This window comes from Python bivittatus, unplaced genomic scaffold, assembly GCF_059951505.1.
Source record: "Python bivittatus isolate LINGU-HERP-01145 unplaced genomic scaffold, Pbiv_v1 ctg000680_np1212, whole genome shotgun sequence".
NCBI classification, from domain to species: domain Eukaryota; kingdom Metazoa; phylum Chordata; class Lepidosauria; order Squamata; family Pythonidae; genus Python; species Python bivittatus.
In genome coordinates this window covers 7,815,941-7,843,003 of record NW_028277095.1, presented here as the reverse complement: position 1 = coordinate 7,843,003, position 27,063 = coordinate 7,815,941, and the positions used below count along the sequence as shown (strand labels likewise).

The 27,063-nt window shown below is 47.1% G+C and overlaps 2 protein-coding genes across 4 annotated transcripts in view; both read right to left on the bottom strand.

Annotated features, from left to right (window-relative positions):
- Window positions 1-1,692, bottom strand: part of ARHGAP25 (Rho GTPase activating protein 25) — a 48,366-nt gene extending 46,674 nt beyond the window's left edge. The window contains exon 1 of one of the 2 annotated variants that reach the window (XM_088152132.1): window positions 1,233-1,692. In XM_088152132.1, coding sequence (XP_088008258.1) covers window positions 1,233-1,293 — 61 coding nt within the window. In that variant the 5' untranslated portion in view covers window positions 1,294-1,692. The remainder of the gene's footprint in view (window positions 1-1,232) is intronic. The other variant, XM_088152130.1, reaches the window with a different exon arrangement.
- A 5,373-nt stretch (window positions 1,693-7,065) lies between these two features.
- Window positions 7,066-27,063, bottom strand: part of CDS2 (CDP-diacylglycerol synthase 2) — a 46,586-nt gene continuing 26,588 nt past the window's right edge. For both annotated transcript variants that reach the window (XM_007427105.3, XM_088151885.1), the window contains exons 6-13: window positions 24,700-24,758; window positions 20,942-21,024; window positions 17,035-17,122; window positions 16,728-16,796; window positions 15,170-15,322; window positions 14,711-14,830; window positions 12,195-12,298; window positions 7,066-11,870 (exon numbers count right to left, since the gene is read on the bottom strand). In XM_007427105.3, coding sequence (XP_007427167.1) covers window positions 11,741-11,870; window positions 12,195-12,298; window positions 14,711-14,830; window positions 15,170-15,322; window positions 16,728-16,796; window positions 17,035-17,122; window positions 20,942-21,024; window positions 24,700-24,758 — 806 coding nt within the window. In that variant the 3' untranslated portion in view covers window positions 7,066-11,740. The remainder of the gene's footprint in view (window positions 11,871-12,194; window positions 12,299-14,710; window positions 14,831-15,169; window positions 15,323-16,727; window positions 16,797-17,034; window positions 17,123-20,941; window positions 21,025-24,699; window positions 24,759-27,063) is intronic.

Sequence of the window (27,063 nt, the reverse complement as noted above, 5' to 3'; positions counted from 1 at the left end):
TGATGGGGAGAAATGCTGTATTTGAGGTGGGGGGAAAGGAAATGAAAATGAGAGAGGAAGTTGAAAGGAAAATAGAAGATGTTGAAGAATGAAAAGTCAACAATGGTTGGCCGTGGAACCTCTAACTTCTCCAGAAGTTTCTGGGAAGCCAAGCAGAGCCCTCCCCCGCCAGGCTCATGATCAGTGAGCTAAAATGCCTCTTGAATGACAAAGTGCCCATGAAATTTAGGATAAGGTACTGGCAGATGCTAAGATCCAGGAAGCACAAATCTTGGGGAAAGCAACAGAAAAGACCAGTGCTCTTACAACATATTTCCTGCAAGAGCATGTGCCTTGTCCCTTTTCTTGAAGACTCACTGAAAGAACATCACCTGACCCTAGAAGGTACTGAGGGCCAGAGGCTTAATCCGCTCAAAGCAAAAGTATGTGCCTGATGTCTACACCCTGGCAATGGAGATTTGCATGCACAACTGAAACACTAATTAAACAGAGACGCTTTGGGACAATGATCAATTCACTGGCACACTTCAGTCTCCAACCAATATCAGCCTAACTGCAGATTCCCCCTCCTGTTTCAGTACACCTCCCCTTTTTGACAAAATCTGCAAAGTGACTGAAAAGAAGAAATGGACACAGTCAACCTTGGGGGGGGAAGGCGGTTCTTTCTTGGCAAAAAGAAGAAAAGGATGACTCTGTGGGCTTCCCTGGGGCAACAGAAGGGGGTCTGGGCAGCAGTTGAGAGCCCTCTGGCTGTTTTTCTGCCAAACGGGCATTGCAGAAGAAAGGGAAATGGTTTCTTCGGCTTGTGAGAATAAAACACTGAAATCCCACCGATTCCAAAGCTGCATCAAGTCAAAAGCTGAAGCAAGATCTCAAAAGAGAAAAACAACCTGCCTGGAAAATGGGCTCATCTGGGTGACGCGTTGAAATCTGAGCCTAAAATGGCCTACCGCTAAACACAACTTTGTCTCAGGGGGCCACATTTGCCTATCGTTAGGAGGAGGGTTGGACTTCAGAAGAACCCTCTCAAAACCCAACCCAACTGTGATGCCCCCAGGAGATGGCTTGAGGAAGGAAGAGAGGAGAATCTGGGGTCGCTGATCTAGGTTTAAATCTCCACCCAGCTAGGAAAGCAAGGCGCACACTTCCACACCCTTTACACAGACACCCAGAGAAGAAAATCCAGGGTTACCGTGGACTCCTCCTTAACTCATTGGTAAAAAAGAGAATACCTATTTTGGACATGTCCACCTTCAGATGGAAATCCCAGTGCCGAGGAAACTTGAGAGACATTCCAGCTCCAGTTGTGAGGTTTGCGTCCACACAGGTGTCCGTAGTGGGGGTCCTTTTTCCCACTCCAGATTATGAGCTCCAGATAGATATTTTTAAATCGCTGTCTGGGCTTGCTTGAGAAAAGTGAAGTCTCGCTGGTTTGCCAACAACTTCCGCCTGCCCAGCGTGTGATCCTCTGCGAGAGAACCATACAAATACTTCTCTCTTGGTTTTTCGTGGTGCAATGTTAGCTCCCTCGCTTTCCAGTTGTTAGTCTGGCCTCAGTTCACTTCCACAGCTCAGAAGAACTTGGTGGGGACGCCTGCACTCTTGGTAGGTCCTTGGTTGCATTCAGCTCCATGGTCTCTGGAGCGTTCCTCTGTAAAACCACAGATGTGCCGTGCTGGCAACTGAACTGGATGGGTGATGCTGTCTCACCAGCTTTGAGGAAGTGAGCCTTCTGCATGTGAAGCTGGTGAACTAAAGTGGGGAGAGAACAGCCAGAAAGGCTTTGGAGTTTTTGTGTGCTCATCTCAGCCCACAATCTTGGGAAATGACTAAAAGGCAGTGAAGCTCTGGGTCAAGTTACCACCACTTCCATCTTTCCCTGATCTCACTTGGTCTTCGGGTGGAAAAACTGACGGTGTAGGCTGTAGAGCTTTCAGCCTCGCTGCAAGGCAGTGTAAGAGCTTAGGATGATCCATTCGTTCAAGAGTAGGGTGGGCCCCTTAGAAATTCAAGAGTAGGTGACCATTCACCATTGCTCACCATGGGGAACCTCCCTTAGACCGCAGACACGGGGGAGATGACCAGTCCCAAAACACCCATTCTCCAGAGCAGTGTTTCCCAATTCTGCCAACTTTAAGAGGTGTGGACTTCAACTCCCAGAATTCCCCAGCCAGCATGCTTTAAGAGCTGTGCACTTCAACTTCCAGAATTGAATTCTGGGAGTTGAAGTCCCCACCTCTTAAAGTTGCCAGGTTTGGGAAACGCTGCCCCAGAGCGATAATGCTTTCTTCCACTACCCAGCATAGCTTTCCCTGGGAGATGGCAGCTGCCCCCGTTTATTTTCTCAGAAGGCCTCTGCAGGTGGGGATGCAGAAAGAGCAGAGGTTAGCACTTTTCAATCCAATGTGCCAGCTCTACTGTTCACGCTTTTTCATTAAAAATAAACTCAGCTGTGGAGGGTGCCACGGAGATGACCTTGGGGAACTGATGCAGAGGTGGTTCCAACACCACGGACACAAGCAGGCTTTCAGCCCAGGAATGAAGAAACTGTGAGAAAGAAATTCAGATTGGCTCCACCTTAACCCTCTTGGGTACAAGAGGACGGGAACGGTTTTAGTCAGGCTTTCAAGGTTCTGTTCCTGTAGCCCGGATTGATAAAAGTAGAGTTACAACCAAACTTGTAGTTTGCTTCTGACTGGCCTACTGCAAAGGGCTGCTGGTTGAGATGGGGAGCTTGGCAAGTGCCAACAGTCACAGGGCCACCCTGGGCCTTCAGTGCCAGCTTCCTGACCCAATAATGATCTTTTTCACTGTTTGGGATAACTTAGCAGTTAACTAACAGTTAACAGGGCTGTGGGTGGGAAGGCTGATGACGTTAAAGTCAAGATGGCAGAAGCCACCACCTTAGCTTTGCAGTTTCCTCGCACCCCCAGACGCTCGTGGTTCCAGAACAAGTGCAAACTTAACCGTTCAAAATTGGCATCTTTTAGATGATTGCAAACTTAGATTTTCCTGTTTGCAACAGAATAAGAGTTCATTGCAAACAGTTGTCCGGAGAAATTAAAATTCCTAAATTTTGTCAGTTGCAATTGTGTGTGTATTTGCAGACGCAGTGCCTTCTTAGCAGCAACAGTTTCGTAAATGATTTTGCTTTCACTTTTTCATGTGTTTATTCTTTTATATTTGGGAAGATTCGGCGTACTATAAGCTTACATTAGTTTGATGACCTATGCCTGGAAGTTCTGGGAACTGTAATTCTGGGTCGGAGAACTTAGAGCAACGTACTAGATTTCTCAGCACCCCTGCTAAACATTCAGTTCCTAGACTTCTTCCACAGAAACTAAGTAAAAACCAGTAAGACAGTCAGGGTGCATTCAGTTAAATAAAAGCTAATTAAATATACAAGTTGTAGAACAAGCCCAGTTAAATTTAACTAACTTCACATGTGCAAAAAACAAAACATAGTTCTAAAGAAGCCATGCTTTTGAAAAACTCATATACGAATGTGTCTTAGCACTGTCCGCTCCAGAAGACACATCCTTGCCTGTGTGAGAAGACTGCTGCTGCCAATATTTATCATTTTTACCTCTAGTTTTTAAAAGGTGCTTTGAATTGTGCTCTTTGGTTTATCTGGGGTTCGTTTTTCATGAATGAAATTGTATTTCACAGAATCGTAGAATCAGAGGGTGGGGAGGGGCCCTCAAGGTCTTGCAGTCCAACCCCCTGCCCGGGACAGAAATCTTCATACCATCCCAGACCAATGGCGGTCCAGCCTGGGCTTGAAACCCTCCAGTGGTGGAGCATCCATGATTTCCGCAGGCGGGCTGGTCCCCTGCTTAGCGCAGCCAGGATGTCCCTTTGAGTTGGATCTGCCTGTGAAGCTTCCACCCGTCGGTTATTATCCTAAGCTCACGAACCGCAGAGATATGCCCGCCCCCTTCCCTGGGACAGCCCCTTGAGCGCTGGAAGACGGCTGTCCTGCCCCCCCCCTTCTCTCGGCTAAATGCACCCAGTTCTTTTGATGGTCCTTCACAGGGCTTGGCCTCCAGGCCCCTCAACATCTTTGCTGTTCTTCTCTGAACTCTCTCCAGGGCCTCCTTCCTGCATTGTGGCAACCAAAACTGGGCACAGTATGCCAGGCGCTCTGACCAATGCGGCATAGAGCAGAACCATCACTCTCTGTAATCTCAGTCTTGTAGCTCTACTGAAGCCCCTCCCCCCCCGAAAACTGCATTGGCTCTTTGGGCAGCTGCAGGACACTCCTGGCTCATGCTTCACCTGTGATCTACCAGGACATCCAAATTCTTCTAATAAGTACTGCTGCCAAGCCAGGTACCACCTATCTTGGACCTGTGCATCTGATTTTTCCTACCTGATTGCAGAACCTTACATATTTCACCACCAATTGCATATTGTTGCATAGATCCCAATATTCAAGTTATCAAGATACCTTTGAACCCTGATCCTGCCTTCTGAAGTATTAGCAGTTCCCCCTCCCTCGAGTTTTGTGTCATCTACAAATTTGATAAGCGTCCCTTTGATCACCTTGTCTGTCATTTATAAAACGGTTGAAGAGCACCGGGCCCAGGACAGAATCCCAAGGAACCCCACCACATACCTCATTCCATATAACATAGAGCCATTAAGAGCCACACATAGGGTATGGTTGTTCAACTAACTGCAAATCCATCTGGTAGTGGGACCATCCATCCCACATTGTTCCATTCTACCAAGAAGGAGGCTGTGGTCTTCTTTATCAAATGTCTTACTGAACTCTAAGTATGCTACATCCACCACATTTCCTTGGTCTACTAATCTGGACACTTTGTTAAAGAAGCCCCAATACTTCTCTGGCATGGCCCATTTTTAACAAACCCATGCTGGCTTTTCTGAACCACTTTGTGCTTACAAACCCATTGCTGGATGATCTTTTCTAGGATTTTCCAAAGGATTGATGTGACACTGATTGATCTGTGCTTTCCTGGGTCCACTTTTTCCCTTTTTAAAAGTTTGGGACATTAGTTCTTCTCCAATCTTCTGGCACTTTCCCTCTATTCCAGTTCTCAGAGATTACTGGCATAGCCCACCAGTTCCTCTAATGCCTGGGGACGTAATCCATCTGGCTCCAAAGACTTAAATTAATTCAAAGTAGCTAGGTGTTCCCTCATCACTCCCTTGCCTATTTTGACCTACATTCCACTCTTGTCCTGTTGTTCATTACCATCTTGCCATCTTCTTCAACCAGCATACCAACCATTTCCTTGACTTTCCTCTTGTTCCACACTTACCCAAAGAACCCATTACTTTGGGGCGTGCTTTGGAAGCCTCAGCTCATTCTGAGCCTTAGGTTTCCTGACCCCATCCCTACATATTCAGGCTATTATCTTGTTTTTTCAGAACTTTCCAATCTTCCTGAACTTGTTTACCCTTCCGTCTACGGAATCCTGCTTACTTTTCCCTTTAGCTTATTGAAGTCAGCTCTCTTGAAATCTAGAATACTGATCTATCTTCAGTTCCCCCTGCTGGCAATATGGCAAATTCTAGGATGGCATACAGTAGTTACTCTCTCCCAAAGTCCCTGCAATTTCCACTTCCTCAACCACTTCTTCCTTGTTAATAAGTCCAATATAATTGCTCCCCAAGTTCCCACCAGCACCTCCTAGATGATGTTTTCTGCAAGGCACATCAGGGACTTGCTGGGTCTCCCACTTGCTTGAGTTTTATTTCCAGTTGACGCTGGAGTAGTTGAAATCCCGATTATGTGCCATCAAGTCAGTGTCAACTCTCAATGACCACGTAGTTTTTCTTCATAATGATCTGTCCCCAAGCTGGTCCTTCAGCTCTTCCAATGTCACCTTCAATACCACTGTAATTGAGTCCATCCCCCTTGCTGTTGGTCGTCCTCTTCTTCTTTCCCTCCACCTTTCCCAGCATTGTAGACTTCTCCAGAGAGCCGAGTCTTTGCATGATGTGTCCAAAGTAAGATCATTTGGGCCTGTTCATTTGTGCCTCAAGGGAGAACTCTGGGTTTTGTTCAATGATCCATTTGTTTTCTTGGCTGTCCACAGTATTCTCAGGAGTCTTCTCCAACACCAAAGTTCACAAGCATCAATACTCTTTCTATCCTACTTCTTCAAAGTCCAACTTTCATTTCCATTGCGTGTCACATAGAATACCATAGCTTGGGTTTCCTGGACTATGTGATTTGCAAAGATTTCATCTACATCCTCTTGGTTGGGTAGACTGTAGTACCTACCCACGACGACGTCATTGTTTGATTCCCTCATTCGACCTCTAATGCTGTAATGTGCAGACTTGCCCAGACTATGATGCTGGGCAATGCAAATTCTTGATGCACGATTTATCAGCAACAATCAGAAGATATTTCAACCCCCTATATGAAAATCATATGTGTGTACGTTCAAGTTGTGAGGTGGAACTCATACCCCATATTCTACTAAAATGTCCACAATGACAATTAAAATATAAAATCCCAGTTTAGTTTTTCTCCTGAGATGATCACTGCTTTCCTTTTAAGCGATCCACTTCTAAATGTATCAAGGATGGTGACAAAATGTTTATTGGTAGTTTTAGCCTGCAGGAATCAGCTGGTGCCTTCCCCACAGCTTTGGCTTTTAGATAATTTATATAAATGATTTTTTCTTAACTACTGTATATGTTTTAATGTTTGTTGTTTTGGTCTTGGATTGTAAATTAATAAATAAATTACGTGCTTTTTTCCTTTAAGAGTCACCCAGATGTTAATCGATAACAAGCTGCAAGTCTATAAAAATCCAATGGAATTTTACAGCAATGTTGCATTCAGAAATCCCACCTCTTTGCACCAATGTTTTATGAACCCCGGTAACATATCTTACATATATACCAAAAGAAATGTGGTTCGCCCACCTCACATGCAAATCAAGGATGGGGCAGACTGTGTGCTTGTAAAAGGGATCCATATTAAATACTCTTCTGGGAGACCCTCTTCCAGCTGTCAGCCAGCTGTTTCAACTGGCCAAGGAAATTCTTCAAGCCATTCTTCCAATGCTTGAGGACTGCATATACAATTACCTTAGATACATTTTATTTAATAACATTACAGTATATAAATAGGGTAAAATGCTTTGTACAATATTTCACATTCTGACAGAACAAAACAAAAATAAAAATGTAACCCATATAACCCAAAGATTAGCCTATGAGCAAGGGTGTCTGCTGGGTATGGTGAAAGAAAAAATCAAGATGGCGACCACAACAGTGAAACAGAAACTCCACCTGTTTTGCAACACGTAAAAAACAGGCGGAGGTTTTGACTGCACCGGTGTGGCCGCCATACTGACCTTTTTGACCCTACCCTGCGGACCCTCCTGCCTTATATGCACTTACAAAGAAACAACACAGCCATCAACACCCCTTCCTCAAAAGGACACTGCACAGAGAAATAAGCATGGCACCGGTAGAGTACAGGCCAAAAAATGGGAACAGAGGATGGAAGAGGGGAGAGAGAGAAAAAGAATCTGTTGCAATAGGAAACGCATCTTCTGAACGGAGCTAAAGGCAAGGAGGATTCACAGGTGCTCACGTAGATGTGCTGGCGGAACTAGTACCGCCTGCTTTAGATATTGTCTACAGGAGGCTGGTGGTGCACTAGACTAACTCTGCCAACATCTGGAGTTTTCAGCAGAAGGAAATGTGGGGAGGTGGGGAGAGGCTGGAAAAGGGGAACACGTCTAGGAGACTCTCTGGCTTTTCCAGCTACGGAATGTAGGTATTTCTCCAGCGCGCCACAGAATCTTGCTTCTCCTGGAAGAGACATCCCAAGGTCTGGAGATCTTCTAGCCAGCATCCCAGATAAGCTCATGAGGACATTACCCAATCCTTTAAAACAGCGTTTCTCAACTTCAGCTATTTCAAGGTGTGGACTTCAACGTGCTGAGGTTGAGAAACTGTTTTGAAATACAACACTTTCCCTCCCAAATCTTAGGCTGTTTGACAGGGTGGAACGAAGGAGCTGAACCATAACTGGTGCCCAACTGCCTCCCACACGTACCCCTCCCGCAACAGGGTCCGCTTTCCAAAACTATCTGTGCTATCATCACCAACCCTTATATCTGGCTCCAGAGAGACCACTCAAACACCTTCCCTTGATGGTTGCTCAAGAAATGGGGAACATTTGAGCCTTGACTCCAGCTCCTATATGGCCTTCTAAAAAGACACCATGCGTTATCTTGGGACCTCCTGCACAAAGTGGCCCCGTTCTGGTGTTGTCCTAATTCATCAGTAGCACCCTTGCCAAAGAACACCTCCAGCTCCATAGCAAAACTAGGCAGATGTTGATTATGAAGGCTGCACGCAAGACAGCCCATGCAGAACAGAGACTCCAACCTCCCTTCCTTATCAAGGACAGCATTCAGTTCAACGGATTTATCTACATGTATGAATTTAGATCTATGCGGTCTAAAGCCCTCTTCTTAATCGAAGACATTTGTGAGAGCCTTTTTTAAAAGGGTAAAATGATAGCACACCCTTCGTTTCCTGTTCCTGTTTTCCTGTTGCGTTTCGGGCATCAGGCCATGATGCGGGGTGGAGGTGGGGAGAGTACCTCTCTGTGCAATAGGGAAACTCCCCCAAATTAAACAGTTGTTTTTCTGAAGCTTAGTAAATTGATGCCGACAATGGCAACAGTCCCCTTTTATGCTCCCCGGGGATCCCCACTGTAGTCTGTCTTCTAGCCAGCTTTGTTGTTTTCATCTTGATCAACATACACCCGATTCAGTACATACACATACCAGCTCACTTCCTTCCTGCCATTGATTTGCCTACATGGAGTTGATAACAAGCCTCCATCTAGATTAGTGTTTCTCAACCTTGGCAGCTTCAAGCTGGGTGGACTTCAGCTCCCAGAATTCCCCAGCCAGCATGGCTGGCTGGGGAATTCTGGGAGCTGAAGTCCACCAGCTTGAAGCTGCCAAGGTTGAGAAACACTGGATTGGTGTCTACAGGAGCAACAGGACAGAAGCCAAACCTACCTTGTTGCTCCTGCAGACACCCATTTAAGTGAACTTCCTTTGAGACGTAAACTAATGTGTGTGCTGATTTTCCGGACAGCAAGGGGTTTGGTGTCACCCAGAGTGATTCTGCCTCCCTTCCCTCCAAGCAGTGATGTATCTGGCTCTTCATGCATCCTGAAGCCCAGCGGGCCTCCGTCTTCTCTGGCATAGTTTGTCATTCATGAACGGGCGCTGGGAAGGAAGCCAGCAGATGTACGGGGGGAGAGCAGGGACAGGAGCCAGGTGAGACTCCAGCCGACCCTCTTCCCACCCACCCTGCCTCTCTCCTGGAGGTGTCCAAGCCCAGAACCCACTCGGCACCTCTGCAATCTCAAGCGATGCAGCTCGAAAAGTGTGTTTCTTGACGCCGTCAACTGTCTTAAAAGCTCCAGATTACCAAGAGCAAACAGGACAGGCGAATAACCTCAGCTGGTCCAGTTCTGTTAGAAGTCCTGAGCATAATGCAATTTTCTCCAGATTGTATCCTCCATATAGACTAGGGCAATGCTTTCCAGAACTCTCCAGCAATCTCTGGCTATGCTGGCTGAGGGATTCTGAGAGTTGAAGTTACTATACATCAAGAGGGTATCAGAATGGATCAGGCTGCTGTGATACTCACAACTTTCAAGCTTAGACATTTCCATGTTGTTAGGACAAGAGCCCTTCCCTCCCCTTCTCCCAAAAAGCACGTTCAAAAGGGACTGCCTTTTACAAACTTATTTCCAGATAGGCTTGAACTCCTGAAACAGTTGCACTGGTGGCCAAGACTGGCCATCTCCATCCATCCATCCATCCATCCATCCATCCATCCATCCATCCATCCATCCATCCATCCATCCATCCATCCAATGATAAGAATTCTCGGAGCTTCTAGAAGTCCACACATCTGTAGGGCACCAAGTTTGGAGAAGACTAGATCAGTGGGAAGCAATGGTGCTGTTCCAGAAGCACAACTTCAAATCCAGCAAACTTCTAAGATACACCTGGACCAAAAAAATTGCCAATTCAGGCCAGAGAGGAAGCTAACCCGACTGAATGCTCCGTTACGAGATATTCATGCATATTCCAGTGCTTGAAAAAACAAGCATGTTACGGTCAGGCTGTTCTTCTCTGTGCAGATTTTTCTGCAGAATAGCATTCAGTCATGTGAGCGCTCCTATCTGCAGTCTGAAATGGTACAGCCCAAATGCAGGTTCTGGGACTCAGTGCAACCATCAGCAGGCCGTGAAGAGTCTGCTATCAGACAAAACAGCAGATAAAGAACTTCTTTAACAACGAAGACCGAAGCCAACGCTGCACAGGATGCCGTGGCTGGGTCTGTCTCTGCTCTTAAAAGCAGCCTCATCCAACCTGGATGGGCTGAATTACAATTTCTGTTACCCTTAACTAGCATGACTGGTAGTCCTACTACCTGGGGAGTATGGAAGTTGCAGTCCAACTTTTCTAGAAGCATCAAGTTGGGCAAACTTGCTTTTCAGTTTTCAGGAGGCTGAGTTTTCTGCTTCAGGAGTCACCTGTTTCTGTACTTTGTACCTTCTTTCTTGCCAAAATGGAATTCTTTTTAAAATTTATTTTTAAATTGAGTAAGATTTATGCAATACTTTAAAAAAAAAAATCTCTTTCAACAGCCTTCTTGGGGTATTTCCTGGCTGCAATCTCTTTGCAGTTTCAGTAAAGTAAAACTCCAATAAATCCCCCTTCAATTGGAATGAAAAGTTCTGTCAACTTTTCAGACTTTGGGGAGGAAAATTCCACAATTCACAATTTGAATCTGCCCCTCTTTGCTAGCTGCATTTCTGTTAGGAAGAATTGGCAATACCACAAAACCCCCAAATGACACGCAATATGCTTGCGTGAGTGAACTGGAATAGGGAGCAAGCCCACCCCTCTGACAATAAAACAGTGTTAAGACTATCTATTTAAAGGGAAAAGAAACTTCTTCTGCAACAAACTAGTTTGGGAGGTTCTGCAACCGTGCAGCTTTTCAGTATTCCCACTCTCCGAGCTGGCCCATGCAGAATGAACCCCACCCAACAATTTTCTTGGGGGGAAAGGGCCAACGGGCACGCGTTCCCACCCATCAAGGTTGCAGACTGCTGCCTGGCAAAAAGAACGGCCAGGCAGTTCCTGGGGAGGCAAACGAGGGAGGCTTCCCGCTTATCCCGTCTACAAGCTGGACAGCAGTCTTGGCGCTGGACAGTTTGGTCAAATGCCACAACCATGTTTGCCACCCCATGAAATTCATGAAGGAACTTCAACACCCAACCAGACCCCTTTCATTTTCTGTGCTAGAGAATGATTTCCCCCCTGCTGCCTGCTTCCTTTTTCCCATCTCTCTGCCCACCTCACCCAGGGAAAAAAAACAAACGAGCCCCCCGCCCCACCCCCAGGAGAAGAGAAGCCCAAACGCAGCTCTGAAGGGGAAGGTGGCTTTCCAACACACTCGGCCAGGTTTGTCCCTCTGCGCCCCAATTTCTTCCAAGCTAATCCCCCTCTCTCGTTTGCTTGGAAGCAGACAGCAATTGTCCTCCCAAAAGCCACCGACGCAACCCTTTTGATATGGAAGAAAGGAGAAAGCGAGAGAGGCGAGGCTTGGTTATTGTGCTAGACCAGGCAAGGTGGGGGGCAGGGGTCCTATGGCGGGTGGGGGGCTCGCCCGTATTCAGTCCAAGCCGGCGGCCAAGCTGCTATGCCTCCTCAGAACCGGGAAGCATCCCCTTATCGGCGAGGTGAGCCTTCAGCGTGTTGAAGATGTTCAGCTGCTGATCAGGCCGCAGCGTTAAGAGCTGCTGGATCAGCTTGCTCGGATTGGGGCCCCTGGAAAGAGGAAAAGGAGAACGGTCAGGGAGGGTCAGGTAGACGGTGACTGCAAGAACAAGCGGAGGCTCGCTCCCCTTGCTTCCCCTCCATAGAAACCCCTGTGCCACTAACGGGGGGTTCCAGTTCCCCTTCCCCACTTTTGGGCCCAGGTTTTGATGGCACAAAGCTGCAGCCCGCTCTGATACAACCCTAATGCTGCTAAACTGCAGTTTTGTGTTGTGTTTTGTGTTATCTCTGGCGGACACCCTGAGCACCTTTTTCTTTGATGGAAAAGCAGGATAGAAATAGAAAAAAAAAGTACACAACTTCCACAACCATTACCTGATAAAGCTGGCGATATATACATTTACAAAGGTAGCCATCAAGTATTGACAGTCAAATCGATCCATGATGCCGCCGTGCCCTGGAATGGTGTTTGCAAAGTCCTGCCAATGAAAGGAAAATGTCATTTTACTGAGCCTCCCTGAATTTTAATTTTCGATCCACGAGAAAACCAGAAAAAACGGAGTAAGGACAGCTTTGGAAATCGTACGACCAAAACGTGGAAGGGGTCCTTGAGGACATCCAGACCAACCCCCTCTCAGGGGAAGAATGCAAAATAAAGCATCTGTGACCCGTGACTATCTGGCTGTATTCGTTACTCAACTCCTAACGCCACCCCCAGATTAGAGCTAGGCTGCATCACATGCAAGGACCGGGCGAGATGACTTCGGCTAAGATTCTGGGCAAAGCAAATCATTGGGGAACTTCATGGGTACACCCATCTACTCTGAAAAGACCAAGATCTGGGACAGTGTGGACTATCAATACCAGCCTTACTTGCTTTAGGCCTAGAAGAAACCCTGGTGGAACTTAAGCAGGGGGTCTGGGACTTAGACATTCAGGTAGACGGAGCCAAACGTTTCCATCTCTCATATAGATGAACTTGTGATGGAATGGAATTATGAAGGCCAAGCTCAGGGAGATAAGCATTTTCTTAGCTCACCGGAACCGCGTGGGAGGAACAAAAGGATGAGGCCGGCACCTCCCTGAGGAATTCACACTGTTGTGGCTGGAGGACTTTGGGAACTGGGGTTTTAGTCTGGGGAGATTCCTGCTAGAGGTTGTAGCTAACAAACATAGCTGGACTGGATTTGCATGGTCTCTTGGGGTTCCTTGGGCTAGGCCTGACAGAACTGCTCTCCTCCCCTGGACCCTCCCCAATTGCTTCTATAAGATTTTGCACGCCCCACACAGAAGGGTCTTCTCCCTAGCCCGTATAGAAGTTCTCCCTACTAGGGTGACAGCTGGTCGATCTGCCAACCTTCCATACGAAGATCAAGTACGCATTTGCTCAAACCTAGAGGTTGAGTGTTTCACACATCCTTTGAAAGTGCCCACTGTACTCACACTGGCAATCAGAGCTAATATACCCACTCTTGGGTCTGATGAACTCCACTCATCATGAGGAGATTGAGGCATTCTTACTAAATGATCAATACCCGGGTCTTTCGAAGGCAGGGGTGACATTTTTATTGATAGCCTTAGCTTACAGAAACTGATTGGTGCCTTCAACGAACTGTTAACTCTATAGGGTTTCTTCCTTTTATATTTGCACGTATTGTGACGTATGTATGTATTAGTGGTATGCTGTATTTTTAAATTCTGTGACTTGGTCTTGGACCACAAATAAACAAATAAAGACTAGCCACTGCTTGAACATACGCAGTGTGGGGGAGCCCCCGTCTCTTGGGGCCACGGGCTCCAGCGTCCAACCCTTTTTACTTGTAAGATGTGTTTCTTAAACTTCAACCAGAATCTGCCTTTCTGTAACTTGTACAGGTAGTCCTCGTTTAGTGACCACGATTGGGACCAGCAACTCAGTTCTTAAACTCAATTAGGACTGGCAACTCACTTGTTTGAGTGAGAAGTAGAGATTGCAACTGTTGGCCCATTCCTCCAGTCTCAAATAAGCATCCCATTTGTGCACACACTAGCACAGTGTTTCTCAACCTCGGCAACTTTAAGACGTGTGGACTTCAACTCCCAGAATTCCCCATGGCTGGCTGGGGAATTCTGGGAGTTGAAGTCCACACGTCTTAAAGTTGCCGAGGTTGAGAAACACTGTGGTAGCAGAAGTTCTTTTATTTCTTTACTCGTTAAGTTCACAGATGCACTTGGTTTCAGTAAATATTTTTATCAAACTGAACTGTTTTTCACCAGGGGCTTGCCAATCCCTGGCTAGAGAAATGGATGGCCCAGTAAAGTTAAAAATCAAGCTTTCCTGGTCCTTTGAACATTTCATTAGACATAATTTCACAGAGCCAGTTTGGTGTTGGCATTAAGGTATGGGTAGTCATTGTTTAGCGACTGCCTCAGACAGCGACCGTTTGCAGGTATAACAGTGATGAAGAAGTAACTTTGTGACCAATCCTCGCATTTACGACCTTCGCAGGTGTATAAAGCAAAGGAAAGCTGAAGGAAGATCATAAGCACAGTCGCAGTTTCACTCAGCGAACACTTCGTTCAACGAAAGAGTTGCTAGTCCCAATTGTGGTCACTAAATGAGGACTACCTGTACCAGGTTAGAAATGGGAAGATTGTGAGTTTTACTCCTTTGGGCACAAGAAGCTGGGGCCAGTCCCTCTCTCTTTGCCCAACCCACCTCAAAGGCTGGTTGTTGAGAAGGGAGCATGATGTCCACTGCAATGATTGTACCCAATAAAGGCAGGATATCAATCTAATAAATAATAAAACATCATTTCTTCCAGGAAATGCAACAGGGGAACTTGACTAGACCTTTTTCTAAACATTGTTCAAGATCTCTGGAACTCTGCTGCTGTTCAGCTGTGGCATACCTTGATTTTGAAAGCTCTTTTGAAACCACTGGCAAAGAAACCCCCAAAAGGTCCAATCAGGGAGGCAAAAGTGGAAAGGGCGATGCTGTGGATCTGGAAGGGATACATCCGGACGGTCTTCTGCAGGAAGGGGAGGGAAATAAGGAAAAATGGAACAGGTGAGTGGCATCCTCACACCTACGGGAAAGGAAGAACAGGTATGCCAACCATTTTGCCCAATGGGACTCAGTTTCCAGGCCAGTTCATTAGTTCCCCAAAGACTAGCTCCTTTTTTACGGGTTGGGGAGTTTTAGGGAGCAAAATGGAGATGATACCTATTCCACCCCTTACCCCACCCCAGAAATACAAAACGATGGCCACAATTCTGCTCCACTCATTCAGGGTGTGAAAAGGACCATTCATTTTAGCAATTTTTAGACGCTGTCAGGGCAAGCTGAATTCCTGGATCTTGAGGCATACCCAGCCAACAACAGACTGAAGCACCAGGGGGATGTTATATTCCTGCAGCTGGAAAAGCTCCGAAGGCTCGCAGTCCACAGTGAAGCTGTTGGTGTCGTTGTTAAACTCAACTGGACATGTGAAACATCTGTATCCAGACATCAAATATGACAGCTTGTGGTGATGGTTGGAGGAACAGAAGAATCAAATAGTTAATTTCTGCCACGGTACACAGAAATAAACAGAACAAACAACAAGGACACTTAAACACCAGAAAGGATAAACCTAGCATTTATTCTCAGGCTTAACTACAGGTAGTCTTCAGTTAACAATGATAATTGGGACCAGGATTTCCATCGCTAAGTGATGCGGTTGTAAAGCACAACATCACGTGACTGCATCGCTTAGCAACGGCAATCCCAGTAGTCCCTGTTGCTGTTGTTAAGCAAGGATTGTGGGTCATTAAGCGAGAACCTCCTTGTGTCTTTCTGCTGGCTTCCAACAGTCAAAGTCAGTGGGGAAGCTGGCAAGATGTTGTAAGTCCCAGGCAGCTGGCAAGCAGGTTGGAGGGCAGGTAAGTGGCTGCTGGGGGCAGGGGAGGGCATGCGAGGGTCCAGCACAGTGCGAGCACTGTGAAGCTTGGGGTGGCTGCTGCTGGGCATGGGAGACTTACCGGGTTAATTGTGACCTTCCCTGCCAGCTTCCCCATTGACTTTGCTTGTGGGAAGCTGGCAAGGAAGGCTGCAAATGGTGATCACGTGACCGCAGGATGCTGCAACGATCATGGGTGCAAGCTGGTTGCCAAGCACCCGAATTGCGATCACATGACCATGGGGTTGCTGGGATGGCTGGAACTTCAAGGACTGGGCGTAAGTACCACTCATTCAGCACCGTCATAACTTTAAGCGGTTGGTGAATGAGTGGTTGTTAACCAAGGACTATCTGTATAGCATTCCAGGCTGGAAGGGGCCAATAACTCCAGCTTTTTTGCTCAATAAAGGCAGAACCTCCTTTAAGTCAACCCCGGCTGGACACGTCCATGGAATTTTCTTGGCAGCAACGTGGAAGAGTTTTGCTGCTGCTTTCTTTCCAGGTGTTGTGTTGACCTCCCAATCTAGCTTACTGCCCTGGAATTCTGGACAGGAATCCAAATTCAAGCACCCCAGGGAGATGGTCTTCTAGCATCCCACCACCCAGTGAATGGGAGCCCACCAACTGTCTGGGTCACCCAGTCCACTGCCAAACTCTTAACGTTGGGAAGATTTTTTTAACGTTTAACCGGAATCTGCCTTCCTGAGACTTAAATTTATTATTCTGTGTTCTCTACCCTGGAACAACGGAGAACAAGAAACCTATTTTATCCCTCCTCTTCCTTCTCTCGTCAAGGAACATACCCAATTCCTGCAACCTCTCTTAGTGCTCAAACTGACCTAATTCAAGAAGCGTGTTGCTTGCTCCTAACTTTCCCAGCGTGTATAAGCCTTTCCTTGTGGATTTCCTGGCGGATCAGATCTGTCTATTCAAGACCAACAGAAATTTTCCCCTCTCAACTGTGTTATTAAAATAGACAAACACTTACTAAAAGGCCAAATACGACAGTGGCAAAGAATCCTCCAATGAACCCTTCCCAGGTTTTCTTTGGGGACAACTGCAGATTCAAAAAAAAAAATGAATGAAACAATGGAGAGAGAGAGACGGAGAGAGGGACTGCAAGAAGCTGTAAGACCAAAACAGGCAGGACTTCCAAAACTAAAGCAGAAAGCCAGCACAATCCCTAACCTATCCCCACCGTCAGCCAGAATGAATCACGGATGACTTTGGCCTTCACCAAAGCCAAAGACCGAGTCTTCTGCAGACGTTCAAAGCGTCCCAAGATACAAACAGACCTTAATCAGCGGGGTGCGTCCAAAGAAGAATCCAAACATGTAGGCCATGATGTCATTGCAGATGACACAGGAAATTGGGACAATAAACCTAAACAGCAACCGAGGGGGGTAGAAGAGAATGGAGAATTTGCTTCAACGGCAGTCAGGCTAAAATAAATACACACCAGGCCAGCCCTCCTCAAGCAGCACCGTCCAGACCTGCTGGGTGGCTGCTGAACTGCCAACCGAGAGGGCTGTCAGCTTTAACGGCGCTGGTTGGGAAACTGAGGAACTGAACCCCTCTGGAGGACACCAGTTCAGAGAAGGCAGTCCTGGATAGAGAGATCCTTCACCCTCAACAGCCAGGGATGCTCCTTAAAGAGCTGTGGCCCCCCTTCCCGGAAGAGCCTCCCTATCCTCTCCCCAGCCCTATTTTTATCTTATAAGAATGTGTTCATATTTTATTTTATACAAATAAATATCTTCTTGAAGAGAACAGATCTGAAATTCAGCAGCTCTCATCTGGGACCTGCTTCACTTCTTTTATAAGAACAAGGCTGGAGATCAGTGTGTCACCAGTGCCTATTTCCGTTAACCTCCCCCACCGCCAACCCCAAAACCAGGCAGAAATATCCAGCCTCCTCCCTCTTATGGGAGCACCCCCCACCCCCCCAGGGGCCAAAACACTAACAGAAGAAAAGCTGCCCACCCTGCCCTACTTTATGCATGCATTTCTTCATATCTTAAATAGCTATGAAGGAGCCCGTGCATTTAACTTGTGAAAGTCCCACTTTCCGTACTGCTTTCATGATTCCAGTTTGAAATAATTCTGCTGCTGCTGCTGCAAATCAAAGGCTGACGCTTGGCTTAACCTTGGAAATTATATCATCACCATTATCATTATGCTGTGCCTCTTAAAAAAGGCCAGGGTCTATTTTGGTAAATGGATCTCTCGTCTTTTATTCTTTAAAACCGAGCTACGAATCAACTGTAAAGCCCATTTCTTCTCTTAACTGTTCTCAGGGTACCGAAAAATGAACTCAGAACGAAGGAGGCGTATTTATTCACTGGGAATTCCATGACAAAAACTGCAAGGTGCTTTTGAAAAATATCTGGACAGCCTGAAGAAACTCCTTCTATTTAAAAACAAAACAAAACTCCTCTAAAAAATGCCTTCAGCAATCTTGGATGGGAGGTCTTGGTGAAATGTACCCAATTCACTCCACTGTGTCAGCTAGGTATTACTTTAGGTACTACGTGTTGATGTCCAGATGAAAATCCAAAACTGTTATTTGCAGATGGAGGAAATTAGGACAGAAAGATTTCTCCCTGGCAAGGCCCCACTTCGGAAGACAGATTTCCGCCCAAACACAGGGCAGAATGAAAGAGTTAAACCAATTCTCCACCCTTGTCGGAAACCAGCTAATTAGCAGTTTCCCCAATGATGGCACTTTTATTCTTAAAACATGCCTGCAAAGAGCAAAAGTGCCATAATGTTGGATCTAGTTCATCACCTTCCAGCGGTGGTTTGTGTAGCTAGAGGTGGAAAATTCCTTCTTCCTCTGCTTACGGGGTGTGATTATTAGTTCAATTTGCAAGAAACAATCACGCAAAGAAAACAGAATATTATGTGCCAGAGAAGAGGGAGGCCAATGCTGGCCCTGATCCACGCTGGCAGGGAAGCTACGCACAGGCAGTTTTCCCAGCGTACAACTAGCCAACAATCCCAGCGTTGGGCATGCAGCAAAGAGCCCAGGACACCCAGCAGGGGTGTTAAGTACAAGGGGGTGCCGCCTGTTTCCAGCAGCAGGCAGAACAAGTTTCAGTTTTCTTCTTGCTTCTGCTGTAAAAATTCTTCCTCCCATTAGAATCTGCTTGAAGACATTCATGAGCGAGATTGAGGGTGTTTTATTTGGGGCAGAAGCCGTTCAAGCTGGCAGAGGCTATCAGGAAATGGAATAAATGGGAGCAGCATTTTGATCTCAGGATGTCTGGAGGTTCTACCACAACGTGGCAGTGTGAATGAAAAGCCTGGGGTTTTCTCATCTGCTTTTGGAGCGCAGACGTTTTGCTTGAAAAGGGACTGACTGGCCCATGCAGTCAATCGACATCATTCGATTCCCTAATTTAAAAAAAAACAAACATCCAAGCCGAGGACAGCAAAAAATTTAAAATGGTGTTCAATTATTCCTTTGCTGGCAAAAAAGACAGGGCAGCTGCAGCTGGTCTGCTCTTGGCTGGTCTGACTACTGACAATTGCCAGCAAAAAACAAGTCGGCTGAACCAGCTGGCCTGTTTTTTGCCAGTAAGCAAGGAAAACGTTGCACTTTCGTCTGAGCAGACGCAACAGAAATAGGGCAAGCCCTGCCCCACAGCAGCCCACCAATGCAAGTACAGAGGGGAGGGGCTTGTACAGTGAGGTCACTGCTGGGCAGGGCCTATTATACCTAATCCTGCTTTGCTGTGGACACCCATTAGATTTGTCCACTGTGCAAACTCAGCTCTTGTGTTAGTGTAGACACGGTCTTTCTCACACTTGGCAACTTTAAAACATGTGGGCTTCAACTCCCAGAATTCCCCAGCCAGCATGCTAGCTGGGGAATTCTGGGAGTTGAAGTCCACATGTCTTAAAGTTGCCAAGTTTGAGAAACACTGGTGTAGAGCGCACCTGTCATGGAAACCTAGCAAACCAGATTCACTGAATGCAGTTATGCAATAAATGCATCTTTTTTAGGATAGAGCAGATAAACAAGACAGTTTAGAAAAGTATTAGTACTAAATTAAATGCATTTAATGGCTCCCCCTGTTTTAACTAAAGATCCTTTTCTGCCTTGTTGGTAAGTATCATTGGGAGGAATTCTGGGGCCTGCCCCAAAGATGTCCAGGAGCCCTGCACAGCCCAGGGACTCTGGCTAGGCATCCCAGTTCTAAAGGCACAAAAAACCACCGTTTTATAGCAGGCGCTGCTTTCCCTGGTCATTAATTACCCCATTTGGCCAAATAAAAACAGACCAATCAACTTCAGTCTATGGGGGACAGAGGTCAGGTCAGTCAATGGATGGATGGATGGATCAAGAGTGTCCTTGCACACCTGTGTGTGAGAGAAGGATGGTTTTTTTGCTGGAGGGGCGGATTCTGGCGAGCTAAACTATCGCCGAATGAGAACTGGCAAAACATAGTGGATGTTTGCCCAGACCCAGCCAAGCATTAGCCTGAAGTATCTGCTGTGTCGGGCCTCTTCCAGCTGGCAGAGCTGGAGTAAGCCCGTGTGTTGCAAAAGTCCCTTGTGGGTTCCTCAGCCACGGGTGGTTTGACAAAGGACCCCCCACTTGTAATTCCAGAACTGTTAGAAAAACTGCCCAAGCTGGCTATTCCTTTAACCCAGAATTCTTGCAACCTAGATTCAGAACTGGAGCAAGAAACGTCCATCAGCTTCAAGCCCCCAGTGGCCAGAGCCAGGCTGTTGAACAGGCTGGACCGATGCTCAAAAGCTCTCTGCAAAGCAAAGATTCAATCCGGGCATTTCACACCATGCTCAGGTGAGAGAAAAGCTGGAACTATTCCTGTCGGAGAATGCTCGAGGCACACGGGCTCCATGCTTAATGTGCAGCAGCGACCGGCCAAGACCCCCAAAGAGACCATCCCCCCATCTTTAGCCAGACCAGACACATCCAGGCACAGCAGCCGAGAGCAGCTTTGGGACCGGGCGAGGCCTTCGGCTTTGCGGAGACAGCAGCGCGACGGAGGCCCCACCACGTCAGCCCCTCCCTCGTCTCACCAGCCAGGACTTCAGCCAGCACCCCGAAGTCCCTTTCCCCGTAAAACCCACCACATGGCAGCTATGTGCACAAGGTCTCTCCTGCGGGTGCTGCCATGCCCATGCTCCCCAGCAGGGGGGCACCGTGCCCTGCCCACTGTGCTGACTCACCAGATCATTCCTTCAAACAGGTTGTGAATGATGAGGTGCGACTGGGTAACAATTATTAGCAAAGTCACATGGGTCCAGCCAAACTAGAAAGAAAGAACATGCAGTCCACTTTTGAGAGGAAAACACTTCTCAGAGACAAGCCAAAATGCTGACTAAGAATATATATATTTATATTTATATATATATATGCACATCTACGTATATGAAAAAGAAAGTGAGGGGAGGGAGGGAGGGAGGGAGAGAGAGAGAGATCGTGGGTACAGCCAAACCCCCTCTGGTTGATTTGGTTTTTCTTATTCTGTAGGCAAAAGCCGGTAATATTTGTGAGCAAAACCAAAAAGTTACGCCCTTAGTTTGGAAGGGAGTCAATGACCAAGGGAACTGAGTCTCCATGGAGATTTAAAGGGAATCCGTGACTTTTCCTGGCTTGTGGTGTCAGGTCATTCAAGAGCCCGCGAGATACTCCCCAATCCATCCTCTTGACGCCAATCTCCCCTCATTAAGCTTCTTTTAAAACTACCCCACTAACGATGTGATACTTCTTTGGGGCAACTGGAGTTTTACCCCACCGCAGACGAAGATGTTTAATTTTTGCACAAATCGTAAGGGCAGCTTTTAACAGGGAAGGGGAGGGAGATGATGCTCTTCAACTTTGAATACAACGCACCAGCGACACTCTCGATTTTAAAATAGTCTTCCCTTAATTTTCCTATCTTGAGAACAGCAGGCTCCATTTCTGGATGTTCCTCCACTCTTTCCAACAGCCGTTAAATGAGACGTGCCACTACGAGCCCAGGGACAAGGCGTCCCAGTCTTCAAAGCCAACTAGCACCATGAAAAGCAGGGGGAGTCTCCATCCTGGCTCCCCATCCCGACCGTAACGAATTCATTGGCGGGGGGGGTGGCTCAAGCCACTCACTCGGGGGCGGGGTGCCTTTAAAGAGCGAGGATAATGCATGCGAACTTGGTTCCTGCCTGGGCGTGGATTCAATGAAATGACTTGGAAGAGGAAATCGGAGGACAACAGGAGATCAGGGAGCTGGCGCTTAAAGACGTGTGACCTCAAAATCCCCTACTCCTATAGCAACAGTGCTGTCAACAGGGGCATCCACAGGGTAGGGTCAAAAAAGTCAAGAGGGCATCCATGCAACCACCATATTGACTTCTTACCACACCCTCTGGATACCACCGGCTGTTGAAGCCACTTGCGGGGGGTGTTGGTGGTTCCCGGGCCAGAGGTGGCTGTTTGTTAACATACCACAACCATTGGCTTCCAGGCCACAACGCATTGGACAGGGATGGGGGGGTTAAAAAAGCAAAGATGGCTGCTGTGCCTGTGTGATCAAAGCCTCACTGTTTTTTACATGCGTTGCGCATGTGATGCATGTTAAAAAGTGGCAGGGGTACAACTGCATAGGCCTCACCAACATCTTCACTTTTTTGACCCCTCCCAAGGACCGCTCTGGCACTGTGCCAAGCATCCGTTAATCTGGACAGGAGGGAGAAGAAACACTGAGTGCAAATCCCTGAGAGCGCACGTGTGTGCATTTGTTCCTACCATTTTGGACTAGCTCTTAAACCTGGCTTGCTTCTCAGCTGCAATAAAGATTCAGATCTAGCTGAGCTGCGCTGGGGAGTTTTCAGAGAAGTCCAGCTGGGCTGTCAAGCTTCGCCATGATCCTGTGATTTACTGCCATGCCCAGGTCAAGGAGATTAACTGCCAGGCTTGGGAGGCAGTCCAGACAAGAAGCACATCTAGGAGTACCAGCCTTGCTTTACTGTAAGGTCAGCAGGTGAACGAGAGAGGTGGCTCCATTATTAACATCCCTTTGCCTATTATTTTTCTCTTTTGCTTTAGTCTGTTTTTATAGTTTTTAATAATTACTATATTTATTGTTTCATTGGACTGTTGTACACTGCCCAGAGTCACTTTTTGCGAGATGGGCGGCCGTACAAAGATAGTTGCCATGCCTCCATTCCTTCTGCGGACTCAGCTGCCTCTTATCTGACCGGTGCCTGGTCTGTGGTTCTTCCTCCTATCTCCCAAGGTCATTCCCGCAGACCATTATGTTAATGCTACCCGCCAGCCTATTTGCACTGCAAATACGATGACTATTCTGCTTTTGAATTATTGTGTCTTCTCTAAACAGCAATTGCAAGTCCTGCCAGGGTGGAGTTTCACAGATAAAAAGCACTTTGTATGGATCCTGCTCTAGCTTCTTGCAGTCTAGACTTCATGGAACCTTCACGGGCCTTAGAAAGGCCTCCGCTCCAAGAACGCATGGCTTCCATAGGTCCTCTTAGCTGTGGCAGGTAAGTGTCCTGGGGGCTTTAGTCCAAAACACTGAGAATGGGCCAGGATGAGGAAGGAGATGGCTTTTAAAAAGTAGAAAATAGTCTCCATTACAGACCAGATTCAAAAGCTCCTTGAACATTTCAGAGCCCTGGTCAACCATTCCATTTTAACAGGGGCAACGCCTTAAGGATATGAAGACTTGCCTCCATCCACCCTTCTGTCCCGACATGGGCGGCAACAGGAGCTTGTTTTAAGCACTTTCACAACTTGGAGTGAGCATAGAAGGGAGGGGTCTGTCCACACTGAAGGAGAAAGCAACCAACTGGTTGCTTGTGGAAGAGGCGTGACCTCATGGTGCACACAAATCCACAGAAGGTGCTGCGGTGAACAAGGACCTTCCACACTCTTGTAAGTTCCTACCATAAAGGTCCTAAAGGGCAGGAGACCAGATTGTCTGAAGGGTGAACCGCATCCATAACACTTTCCCAAACATTTAAGACTCACAGGGAGGGAGCACAGGTCTTCAGGCCTTCTCAGTGGTGGCCCCATCAACTATGCATGTCCCTTTCTCCAGAATGTCTTGGGCTCTCTTGTTGACCGGTTCTCATTATGAAGTAAGGCAGGAATGGGGAGACTCTGGCTCCTGCAGGCTGGGTCATGAACTTCCTCCCAAATTGCCTGGCAACCCCTTCTTACACCTCTTTCAAAGCTCTACGTCTAAGCACACCACCTACTTTACTTCTGTGTTTGGAATCTGTGTTATTACCGTGAATGTTGTATTCAGTTTTGCAATACTTATCCTAAGTTTGTGGTGAGAGATTGAAGCCCAAAAGGCAGTATAAAAATTCTGAATAATTAATCTAAACCTAAATAATTAAAGTTGAGGTCCAGGAGGTCATTTGCTAAAGGGAATCTGCTTTGCATGTTTTTGATCTGCTTCCCTTTAGAACAGTGTTTCTCAACCTTGGCAACTTTAAGAGGTGTGGACGTCAACTCCCAGAATTCCCCAGCCAGCCATGCTGGCTGGGGAATTCTGGGAGTTGACGTCCACACCTCTTAAAGTTGCCAAGGTTGAGAAACCCTGCTCTAGGAGATTAGAAGAATTTGATTCTCAAACATTCCATTCAAGTAACCCATCAATGAACACATTTACTGGAGATCCATGTTTAACAGACTGAAGTACTACAGACTAGACTGCCCAGAAATGCAGTGCAAATAAAGGAAAAGAAGAAGTGTGTGTACCAGGGACGAGATGTCTTAGAATCAGAAAATGCCAAGGAAGCTTTCAGACTATCTAGAAACCCAGCAGCTGTGGGTTTCTCACTCGGGCAAAACCTCTAAGCTTGGGGTCTGTTGTTCTGTCCTGGTGCCAATTTTGTGTTCATTTCCATCTCTCTCTTCCTCTCAGCCCCCCCCCCCGGCTATTAATCTGAAAGCACGGAATCCATTTACTTCATCTTACCATGTAGAACTGCAGGCGATAATGCTTTTTGACCAGGCTCAGCACGAACATGCAAAACCCTGCGGTAGAAGAAAGAAAATGGAACGTAGTAAGTCCGGGCTCTCCAATCACCCACAGGGAGTTGTCAGAGTCCAATTAGCGCTTCTAACCCCAGTGAGGTTAGGGAGAAACAGCGACCCCCTCCTCTCCCCTTACACAGGGGGCAACACCATCATGCTGGGTGTGCCACAGCTTGTGCCAGAAGACAACCAAAATCTTTGCCTCTGAGCCACAGTTCTACCTCATAAACCAGGGCCTCCCTGTGGGGTCCATGCACATAACCCCAAATCACACTCTCCAAGCTTGGAACTGTCGAAATTTAGAAGGAAAATGGTAATTTTCAGATGCACAGCATTTTTCTCTCTTTTGGTGTGAGTGTCATGGGTAGCTCTGAATCGAATTCAGGGTCAGAGTCGGAGGCTACACCGGATGAACAGCAGGCTGAGCAGTCAGAGGTGGGGTTGGACAGCATGCAGCCAGAGTTAGTATTTGATAATGAGGTGGAGGACTTGATGTGAGGACGAGGTGCGCGGAAAAAAGAACGTTGCAAAAGCGTTCGGCGAGGCTACTCGCAAGAAGGGAGCCTCGCCCTCCGAAATGAGGAACACCAGATGTCGTTAACAAATAGGCACAATGGAAGGGGAGGTTTGGAGACGACAACTGTCTAGTACCCCCTTGTGCCTCCTTTGTATATGCTCGTGTTTGACTGTGTCTTGCCGGTGCCTCGCTCACGTCTTTGCTGCCGGGTGTCCTGTCTCTTGCTACGTTGCGCTCCTGCACTGCCGGACCAGACTCAAGCGAGCTGCTGTCAGGCAAGCTACTGCTGTTCCAGAATTTAGACTCCTCTGTGTGTGCGTGCGTGCGTGCAACAGGATCACGACAGTGAGCGGGGGGGGATAAAGTTGCAAACCAGGTATTGTCAACATTCAGAAGGCTGATGTCAACCCTGTAAGGTAGACCAATGCCATATAGGTCTAAAACTACTTTTATTGCAAAGGTACAGTAACAGAAACTTGCAAGTCTGAATGTGCTTCCCCTTCCCTCCCTGTTTTCATGTGAACTAGGGAGGGGCTTGTCTGAGTTGTTTTCTCACATTACTTTCTAGGAATGGACTCAAGCCCTCTTATCTGACTGCTGCTTTGGGAGCAGCTCTTCTTCCTCTCCTTCAAGGCCATTCCCTATACAATTTATTTCATCAATTTTTTGACATTCCCTAATCCAGGAAACTCCTAAAAAGAAATAAGCTACTCAGATGAAACCATCATCATGCATTTCACCCTGAGGCTGAAAATAATGAAAAACACACAGCCCCCCATTGGAAAGGGACCCCTGCCCTATCACATGAAGATTAGGAAGGAATCAGAATGATGGATATTGACGGATATCGCTGCTCTAGATATATGATGGGAAGGAGGGCAGCAAATAGGGAGGCAGGAAATGCGAGCTGGATGGCTTTGAGGATGGAGGAGAGCCTCCCTGCAGCCTTTTGTTGTTGTTTTACATTTTCCTGGATTAGGCTCACAAGCTACTGAGGTTACATCCCACATTTTCCTAACTCGCCCCTCCTGAGCAGAAACAGCCACGCAATCTCCTATAAGCTCTGTCTGGGCTCAGCCACTTTTCACGCTGCTCACGGAGGATCAAAATCACTGTGGCAGGAGGCCCAAGCGTTGGATTCCGCTCTGCCAGGATCTCAGACTACAGAGTTTTGCACGGGAAGCCTGCCATCAGCCAGAGGAAGGAACTTTCCTTCCTGCTGTGGGATCACCACTCCTAGAGAACACAAGGTCTGGAGGTTTCACACGCCACGAAGCCTATGAGACAGAGTGACATTCATCTGCTCTCCCTGCCCGAACAGAATGGGCTGAGGTCCCCTTCAGAAATGCTTGCAACCCAATCCTGAACTATAGTTCCTAAACAGAGGTTGATACGGCCTGAGGTTTGCAGACATAAAGGTCCCTTCATCTCCTCTTCAGCTCATCCATCAAAAGTTCCTTCACCAACTATACACTATCTTAAGCCACCTTCTGAAGACCCTTTCAGTCAGGGGCACAACTAAAATCCAGCAGGGGTTGAACCGGATGGCTCTTGAGACCCCCCTCCCATTCTGTGGTCCCATGAACAATCCCCCATCCCATTCATTTTGACTCCTCCCCATTTTGACTCCTCCCAGCAAGTTATGATGTGCTGAAGCAGTGCTTCTCAACCTCAGCAGGAGGGGTGAACTTCAACTCCCAGAATTCTCCAGCCAGCATGCTGGCTGGGGGAATTCTGGGAGTTGAAGTCCACAACTCTTAAAGTTGCTGAGGTTGAGAATCCTTATGT